The following is a 9,598-nucleotide window of genomic DNA, read 5'->3' as shown; positions in this document are numbered from 1 at the left end:
TGTCCCCTCAAAATAACTCTGTTAAAACAGGAGGAGCTTACTGCAGACATTGAATGGGCGCAGCCTCCTCAGGAAGTAAAGCCGACTCTGCCCTTTCAGATACAGCACATCTGTGTTGGCTGACCAGTCTAGTTTTTTGTCCATGTGTACCCCCAGGTACATGTGCTGACTTATTGAATACATGTACAATCTAATTCAAACCCCTAAAACATTTTCAAAAATCAAGAGAACCAACACAAACACAAACCAAAAGCTTCACAATAGTAACATTTTATTGTACAGGTGTAAATAACATGGAGTATACAGTATTTTATGCATCTGTATTGCAAAACCCTCACATCTTGTTTTTTTTTTTTTTTCATTTTCTCTGGTTCTCATGTCTTGTTAGATTATTTTTTTTTCTTTTTTATTATTCTGTCATGTGAATTTTTTTTATTTCTTTTAAAACACTTTTCAACTTTGGAAATTGTGAGGTACTTATATGTATTAATAGTTCATTTTAATGTGTCTATATACATGTATATCATTGGTTGGCAAGCTTTGTTTTTAAAGCTTTTGATCATTTCAATGCTCAAAAGGCCACATTATATGTAGATTTAATGTATGCACTAGATATATTGTGCTTAAACTTAAACCTTTCACCTAAGACAAAACATATTACATCTACATTTACAATTTTGATCAAATCATTCTATATTTATGTATAGCATAGTTGTCAAATTTGTAACCGTTTCAAATGACTGTCAATAAAACCCTTAGCCATACACATGCTTTGCAAAAAATAATTACAAAAATACAGAGTGACAGTAAATGTAATTTAATATGATCACATTTGCACAGGCTGAAACACTAGGCAGGTCTAAGGAAGACAAAAAATGTGTGTAGTATAGTACAAATACAAATATAATCTCTGTATTTACAGAATTTACAACAATGTTAATAAAATTGAAGTATTGCTTTTTATGACATTGCCTTTTTGTCGGTTTTATGCTCGGTTTTATGCTTATCCTTCATCATAGTAGCCTTTCCCAACTGTAGCTTTGAGCAAAGTATATCGGCCTACTTACGTTTTTTACTCAAAGGTAGTCTCGCATTGCCAGACCCTCCTCCGCAGCACTGCGGAGGAGGGTCTGGCCAGTCCACACAGCATTTCGGGATGGGAGAAAAACATGCTCTGGTTTATTGGCATTTCTTTAAACCAATCACAATCATCTGCGGCAGTGCTAAGCGCTACACAAAAGCAGTGCCTCTGCAAAATAGCCTTGAGAAGGAACTTGTTTTGGTGGAACATGTATATTAAAAATTTGTTTATCTTGCAACAGAAAACTCAGATTGGACAGATAGTCTAGCTAGCTGTCTGGATTTACCCTGCAGAGATCTGAGGAGCAGTTAACCATAGTCCTCATAAATCCACCGGAGTTTAGAATGCCAACACAAAGGAAATGGAAGGTGAGACACACCCAGCCTAAAAAGAGGGACATCCGGCGGAATTTCAGGAGGCACCTTAACAATCCCGGAAGTGTAACATCATCAATATAGACTTAGTTAAGGTAAGGTAATTCTAGCAATACATCATGCTAGGAAATTTCTTGGTAGGGCGACACCGACGCTTTCCTCATCCGACTAACCTGGATCTTGTCATACACCGTCTGGGGCTAGATGTGTGACAAAAGGAGGTTACAAAACAAACAAGAAACATCAGTGTCACAAGTAGATGCAAGACCTGTTGAAATATGAAAAACATGAAGGTACATACAAATCATGTACTTAAGTAATGTGTAACTACTCATAATGCATAATGTAATCATATCTTATTTATCAATGTCAAAGATGGACCAGATCAGCACTTTATTTAACTGGCCACAGACATGATGAAGTAATGAAAAGGTAAAGTTTAGTAAATCATGATTACAACACTACAATTCAGTTTTTTTGGGCCGTCACTTTAACTCCAGATTCGCCTATGAAGAAGACATGAAAGTCATCAATAAAATCAGAAATCAGGAAGATCAAAATACCTTGATTGATGCATTAATTAATATATTGTTCCTGCATTAAGTCATGCATGAGATATTATTAATGCACATTACTGATAGTTCATGAATGAATTCATGCTTTTTCATGCATGAAGTAATGCGTGAATTCATGATAATTCATGTACCATTATTATAAAGTGTTGGCGAGTTAGTTTTTCCTGAGGTGGATATTTCATTTCAAAGTCAAACGTTTGTGGTATTTTTACTCTTAAATAAAAGCAAGCATACAATCATAAACACGTGTCATTTAAACAATATAAGGGAGGGAGAGGCACACATGCTTTCGTATATCAATTCTCATCTGCAAGAACGTCAAAGATAAATAGTTTTGCTCTTACCCCCGGTGTGACTGTGTCGATTCTGTGATCAATGGTTTCATACAGTGTGCATGGCTTCATGGTCCCCTGGAAGTTTAAATGTGTACACATCACAGGGAGAGGAAACAAGTGACAGCAAAGTAGGTAAAACATGCATTGCATCCTCTAAAAAAAGCATTCCTCTAACAATTCATAATTCCTCTTTAAAACTGCTGCAGATGATGTGTGCAAAGCAATGTGTGCACAGTCAATACATGAGCATACTTACATCCTCAATCGCTACATCAGAGATATCAGCATACACGGTGAGGTCATTTGAGTCAACAACTGGTGGTAGATTGGTAGATAGAAGAAAAAAAACAAAAGACAAACAATGATATAGAAATCATAAGCTGAATTAAAAACTCTGAACATTTTAACGTTAAAAATACACACTGCTATTAAAGATGCCATTTCTTACCTTCTTGTCTTTGTTTGCGGTGACAAACACACACAGTTACTCCAACTATCACGACAATCAACACACAGCCGACTCCTGTCACACTCAGGAGAACGATCAAGTGTGGGCCTGCAAGTTATAGTAATATCAGTGATATTATGATTGAGTAACAATAATAGTGGTCATTATTGTGCAAGATCAAATTAAATAAATAAATATATAGGACTACATTAACAATGAGTGCAAAAACAAATCATAACCCAAATACAAGAAAGCACTTTGTTCAAATAAACTAAAATCAAACTGGGTCACACTCAAAATTTAGAGTTTCAGTAATCTAATACTCTGCTGTAGCGTTCCTTTTTACTACTGTTTAACTTATTTTATTATTTATTTACATTTCTTTTATCGTTATTAATACATACTGTGTGTATATGTTTATACTTATATTGTTTATATTCTTTTTATCCTTCTTATATTTGAATGTGTGACATGCACCAACAACACCATGACAAATTCCTTGTATGTGCAAAAACGTACTTGGCAATAAAGCCCTTTCTGATTCTGATTCTGAAATTTGATGTAGATTTTTTTTTTTTTTACAGTGCAATACCAAGTACAGTTTTTTGGCTAAAGACTTCCTCAGTGTGCAGGCTCTAGTATCATAACTCTATGATGCATTATTTTAGTTTTACATATCCAAAGACAATTAAAATATCTTTAGTTTGTCTTTTATCTTTACTAATCAGAAATACATTGGAGATAGTCAGTTTTGACTAATCATAATTTGAATGGAAAAATCTGGAATTAACATTAACCTTTTTATAAACTTCACCCAACCTAACGGCAAAAGTAACTTCAGTCATACTACACAAGTGCAATCAGATATTTTAGATTATTGTATCGTCTTTCTCACTGATCTCATAATTGTAGAAAGTATCACTCTGACTGGTCACACTATAATATGAGTCATCCATTTGAGGATATCTTTAATATAATTACAATTAGTTAAGTGAAACCATTTATATATCAAATATTGTCTTACTTCCTGTGCTTCTTTTTCTTCTGCATCACAAACACATTATTGACCCACTAATAAACTACACTCACTCCTCTGCACATACCTGTTTCTGGTGTGCCAGACGTAATGTTTCTGCACGTCTCTGTTTTGGTTGCCGACATCTTACTTACATCACAGACTTTCTGCGTCAATAACTACGCCAAAGGCACCTTACCAAGCGTCCGAATTTTATGAGATGGGAGTGAGAATGTGTTGCCCTGCACGTACCTGATTCTTACCTGGGCTACACTTCACTGTTTCGGTGGCCGACATATTGCTGACATGATTGGAAATTGTGCAGGTGAATTTGGTGTCTTCGTCCTGAGGTGTGATGATGTATTCCAGTCTGGGGCCTCCTATGGTTTGATTCCTCACGGCCCATGTGTAGGTGATGTCACTGTTAGTAATATCAGAGGTTTCCTGGCACTCCAGCAAAACTGTACAGGATTCGTTTAAGGTGTGCCACGTAGAATTTGAAACAATTATGACAGTTATGGGCTCTAATGGAACAGTTTGGGGAGAGAGAGAGAGAGAGAGAGAGAGAGAGAGAGAGAGAGAGAGAAAGATTTCAGCTAATCTCCATCAAAACACCAACAAATGCATCTTTAGCAGAACTCAGAACTAGACCCACAGAACAGACCATTCACATCAGAATATTTTCACTGAACAAACTCTTTTGTTAACTTCTATTTCGAAACTAAGATCCACAATCTGGTGAGTTGTCTGTGTTTGCTTCCAAAACACAAATCTGTAGCCCAAAAAGCAGATTATCTTTTAAATATCAGGAAAGAAGCAAGGGAAGTCCCAGAATATGGACGGAATCAGTGACTCCACACCATAAGTATAAAAGCATAACAAATATAGCCACAAAGAAATGATAGTGTGTGGACAGTCTATATGATTTTCTATTTAAATAAATATGCCAATATATTATTATATTATATTTAACATTATTAAACAATGATGGTCAAGGGAGAACAGAAAACAAGCAAATAAAGAAAACCTCTTCATGAGTTCTCTCTGCTACCATTATTATGGAATCTGTTCTATAAGAACAAATAATTCAACAATTATTAGGTTACTTGGTGATGTCTTACCATGAACTTTCAGAGTGAAAGTGTCTGTTCCCCTTTGGCTGCCACCCTTACCCTCTGAGAGAAAACTGAAATCACCAGAGTCTTTGAGAGTCAGTCTTCTCACTGTTAAACTAAAGTTTGTGGGGTTTAGGTCTAATCTTCCCTTGAACTGATGTTCTACAGAGACATTATATTTGTCTGCTATTATTGACCCTTTATATTTCCATTTTGCCAATGTGACCCCTTCAGTTGGTGAGCATGATGAAAACTCTACGGTGTCTCCAACTTTTTTATGGATGACAAGTTGACAACTGGAAGCCTTCACATCTGAAACACATGAGCAAACAACAGAGTGTGACTGTCAAATTAGTTCCATAACATTAGGGGAGAGTGATTTATATATTCATAGAGCGAGAACAAAAAAGGACAAAATTACTTACTGCAACCATAGCATCTAGGCCTAGTATGCAAAGTGTAATAGTACATGCATATCTACCTCACATAAAGTAGCATAGAAAAGCAGAGCAGAAAATTACATAAAACATACTACATTTAATTCCAACATATATGATAAAGACACAAAATGGCATAAAATATTGACATAGCATGAATGACATCATGACGTGGCATGCCACCAGCTAACAAAATGAAATGTCTTTCTTTGTGTTCTGTTTCCTGTCAACAGTCACCACTGGTTTTCTTTAATGGCAGTCACCTTCCCCTAACCTTAACAGACATTGTAGTTACCTGCCTTAACTGTTATATTAGGGAGGCAGGATTGAAAAACGTTCATATGAGTCATGTTTGAATTGTCATATGTATGGGTTGTTGGAGCTGCACTGACATTCAACCTATTTTGTCATTTAGAAAAAAGACTTACTAAGATTTTATTTTCAGATTGCCAACTGAAAATAAAAACTTGGCTCAGTGGTAGTTATGTTGTGTCTGGTAAGCCAATTGAACCTGCAGAATCAGAAAATAATGTATCCATTAGCAGCTAAAACGATTGCCAGTTTATTTATTATTATTATTATTTCAGCCCTACAATAGTCTTTAAAGCTGGCCAGGTTACCATACGTTATTTTCGAGAAAGAAGCAGCACACCCACAGACTCTGACCTCAGTGACAAAGGCACCACTAAAGCTGCTTTTATTCTGTGCTGCTCATCACTTTCGGTCAGTGCTGCTGCTGAAGGATACTCAGGAAATGGACAGGTCACATGTTTCTGCTGTCATGTTTTGTGAGAAACAAGCTCACAAGCTTTTCCAATTCAACAACAACTACTTGCTACCGCTTGCTAGTGACTAAATATTAACACAATATTGAAACACTGATGGCTTGTATCTGTCAGCACAGACAAGTTTTGAACACTTAACATAGACTCCCCTACTTCTGCAAATACTCTGAGAAAGTCCACATCTCATTGTTCCTGTAAGCAATGTGTGTATGTAAGACCAGAATATATTATTTTATTAGGTGTAACAATATAACCAATCCTCTTTTCAAAAAACAAAGAGGAAGTGACAGGAATGGAAAAAATGCCTCCTGAATTGCGTAACATTTTAAAGTTAGCCAAGGAGATGCAGCAGGAAATTTGCTGACACATAGTGTACCAAAAAATGCAAAGCATATCCGCAAATAGCCTAAAACCACAAGATACAACATGTATTGTATCTTATGATATATTATCAAATATTTGCCCACTTATGAAATTCCAACAAAAAAACATCGGGAGCTCAAATTTCCAATAAATGTTGAGCAGCATGAGTATAATGACTTTTTCATTTTTTATCAGGAGAGAACAATTAATGCTTTTAAGCATTAAAGAGTTGGTGCATTGAAATAATGTCTTCAATTTAGATGCCCCAGTTCTCAGTATATTTCTGCTATAGCTTTGAAGCCACAGCTGCTTTCTCACTGGTGCATTTAGACGTCTTGCATTTGCAAACAAACAAGACACAAAGACTGCAGGCATCTTCCAAGGAATACACGTCATTTACCGATATGTCATGCACATATCCAGTAAATCCTGCATTCTTGACTTAAATGCTCTATTCAAAGCACATGACAGAGTGCATCCGGCAAAAAAATAGTACTTTAAAATAAACTTTACTATCAGAGGTGTACGTACCATGGAGGCAGACCCCAAGAAGTAGCACAGAAATGTATGTAAAGAAGCAGCTCAGGCAACCACCAGCCATCTCTGTGGGGAGAGGAACAGCGTCTGTTTCCTCTTCTGGTCTATCAAACTGCCGTAACAGAAGTCAGAACGGAGAAAAAAAAATAGACAGGGTGGATGATGGGGGAGGTCTCTGTCAACAATAAAGAAGCAGAAAAAGCAGTTTGGCCTGATATACTGTGAGATTAAAAGTAGGCACATCACAAAGGACACAACTGCAAAGTGTTAAAAATGAGTTGAATGAGAGAATATTTGGCACATTCTTTGTTAAATCACAGTCAGCTATTACAATCACACTAGTTGTTTCCATTAGGTGACCAAACAGGGGACATGTTCAAGATTGGCTCATTTTGCTGTAAACTCTGGTATTCAATATAGTCCTACCCTGAATTAACTCAAGCTAACAAATAATGTATCTACTGACTACTGCAAGCACCTGTATCTGAGCTAGATGTGTGAAGATTCAAGTTACAGATCTAATAAAACCCTGAGCAGGAAGAACTTAGCCACATCCTTTTATCATGATAAGAAGATGCTAAAGGGATTACTGTTTCACACTGGCCAAGGGTAAATATTGCCAAAAACATCTTAGAGCATGTTCAGTGCTCCAGTAGAAATACTTAGAGGATTGTTGGGTGGCAGTTTAAAAATGTGGGTTTTCAGCCTGCAGCAGAAGATAGGCAGTGATTTTTCTGACTTCAGTGGGGAGTGTATTCACCACTGTGGGGCCAGAACAGAGAAAAACCACAGGGTCTACTGAGAGAAGGTGTGGCCATTATAGTCCAAAGGCAGAAAAACTGCAATGGGCACACTGGAGTGTAGACAGGAAGGAACAGTTCCCTTTATACTCCAGAGTCTTGAACTGAATTTAAGCTGCAACATGGAGCTACTGTGAAGAACAGAGACGTGGAATAGTGTGCAAAAACGTGTGGAGGTTGAACTGTAGGCTGCAGCATTCTGGCTTCAGAAGTCTGATGGAAGATGCAGGGATTCCAGCAAGGAAAGGGGTTTCAGTAGTTGGGAGAAGTTTGGACATGATTAGTGTCAGGATAGATACCTGCACTGCTTCTCTCGTAAGGAAGGGGCAAATATGCCTTCTATTCTGAACAGGAGGAATCGTTAAGAGCAGGCTACTGCCGCCATTTTGCTGAGAATATCAGTGCTGTCGACAATGACAATGAGTACCTATGTATAGAGAAGTCAAAGGGACTGGCTATTGGATAAGAAGAAAATAAAGAGATTAAATGGACAGGTCTGTGTGTGGGCACCACTTCCCTTGAAAGAACATATAGGCTCAGTCTTGGTCCTGGTTAAAGCTTTAGTGCGTAACTTTTTGATATTAATACACATCTGTTACATTCAAGCCATTGCCAAATGAGTTGCTACAAAGCTAATTAAGACTATCAGCTCCACACAACTCTCTCTGTATTTCTCATTATGGCTGTGTTCAGAAGATTGTGTTGTCCGGTGACTTTCCCGCGCAGAAACTCAAGTGAAGATAATTACCTTTTCTGAAGAGTTTTTAATCCTCTGTGTCATCTTTGGCTACTAGCCACTGTGTGGAGGGGAGGGGAAGGGTGGGGGCACGTGCTTGTTCACGGAGGGCTTGTACCATGTGGACGCGCTGACAGTTTTGTTGTCATTACTTAGAATTCCTCATGGGGAGCAAAAACTACGCACTATAGCTTTAAGCTTCAGATATCTGCCAGGCATGTAGAGTTACCTACCTCTCTCTGAGTGTGAGTGGGGATAATGCTGTAAATGTAGCCAATAAGATGTCAGCAATGAAAACCAATAGGGCTCAAAGTCCTGCAAGAAGGGCATTGTAATTCAAAGTATACTTTACAGTACCACTACGGGGAATCCAAACCCTGTTGGTGGAGGATGGGAGTTGTACCCCTCCACATTTTAGCCTCCTGAGAAGCTGTATTTCAAAACACTGTCTATTCATTTTTGCTTCACCTGCATTCTATTAAGTGCTATTTTCCTCCACACAATATGTGATTAAAAACCAGCATTTTTCTCTGCTGTTTTACTCTGCAGTGAGTCTGTCTGTGCTTGCATGATAAGGACCGCAATTGCAGAACTTTAGCTTTTGTGTGCCACCTCAAGCACATATAACCATAGAAGGAAATAAACTACCCAGCATCAAGATGAAGGCCGTTTCGCTGGCCTTATCATCGACAAATGACGATTCTCCTGTAAAGAGGACGTATGTCCATGCCGCACATTATCTTATCATTCAAGAGGAGACATAGCAAAAATTAAAGATATAAGTTCAAATGCTCAAATCTATGGACTTGTTGGGATCACGTCAGTGGGCAAGGGAAATTATGATGTCATGAGGGGAACTCTTCAGCAACAACCATGACCCCTGTCGCTACTGCAGTGTCTCAGTAGCCGGCTGTGAAAGGCTGTGGTTTTACTAGTTTAAAAAAAACAGGAGATTACTGGTAGCCGCGGACTAAACAACGTCACTACGCAATACACT

General features: G+C 37.8%; 1 protein-coding gene across 2 annotated transcripts; it reads right to left on the bottom strand.

Annotated features, from left to right (window-relative positions):
- Window positions 1-1,366: 1,366 nt before the first annotated feature.
- On the bottom strand, window positions 1,367-7,202 carry LOC116053433 (SLAM family member 5-like). Of its 2 annotated transcripts, XM_031304550.2 has the most exons (8): window positions 7,060-7,202; window positions 4,950-5,255; window positions 4,129-4,352; window positions 3,917-3,977; window positions 2,814-2,921; window positions 2,622-2,680; window positions 2,375-2,440; window positions 1,367-1,655 (listed from the first exon to the last, which is right to left on the bottom strand). In XM_031304550.2, exons 1-8 carry the CDS (start codon window positions 7,127-7,129, stop codon window positions 1,578-1,580), a joined length of 972 nt encoding a protein of 323 aa, XP_031160410.1. In that variant the 5' UTR covers window positions 7,130-7,202; the 3' UTR covers window positions 1,367-1,577. The 2 variants fall into 2 exon arrangements, with proteins under 2 accessions (XP_031160410.1, XP_031160411.1); XM_031304551.2 differs by lacking the exon at window positions 3,917-3,977 and having other exon boundaries at window positions 4,092-4,352.
- Window positions 7,203-9,598: the final 2,396 nt, after the last annotated feature.

The sequence above is a fragment of the Sander lucioperca genome, chromosome 17, assembly GCF_008315115.2.
Source record: "Sander lucioperca isolate FBNREF2018 chromosome 17, SLUC_FBN_1.2, whole genome shotgun sequence".
Lineage (NCBI taxonomy): Eukaryota > Metazoa > Chordata > Actinopteri > Perciformes > Percidae > Sander > Sander lucioperca.
This window is presented reverse-complemented; position numbering and strand designations above follow the sequence as displayed.

Excerpts from the sequence above, each read along its gene's own strand:
- LOC116053433 (XM_031304550.2), bottom strand. The coding sequence starts at position 7,129 with ATGGCTGGTGGTTGCCTGAGCTGCTTCTTTACATACATTTCTGTGCTA. Across the intron at positions 5,256-7,059 it reads TCTTGGGGTCTGCCTCCATG|ATGTGAAGGCTTCCAGTTGT; the intron begins GTACGTACACCT and ends CATGTGTTTCAG. Across the intron at positions 2,441-2,621 it reads CTGATGTAGCGATTGAGGAT|GGGACCATGAAGCCATGCAC; the intron begins GTAAGTATGCTC and ends TTAAACTTCCAG.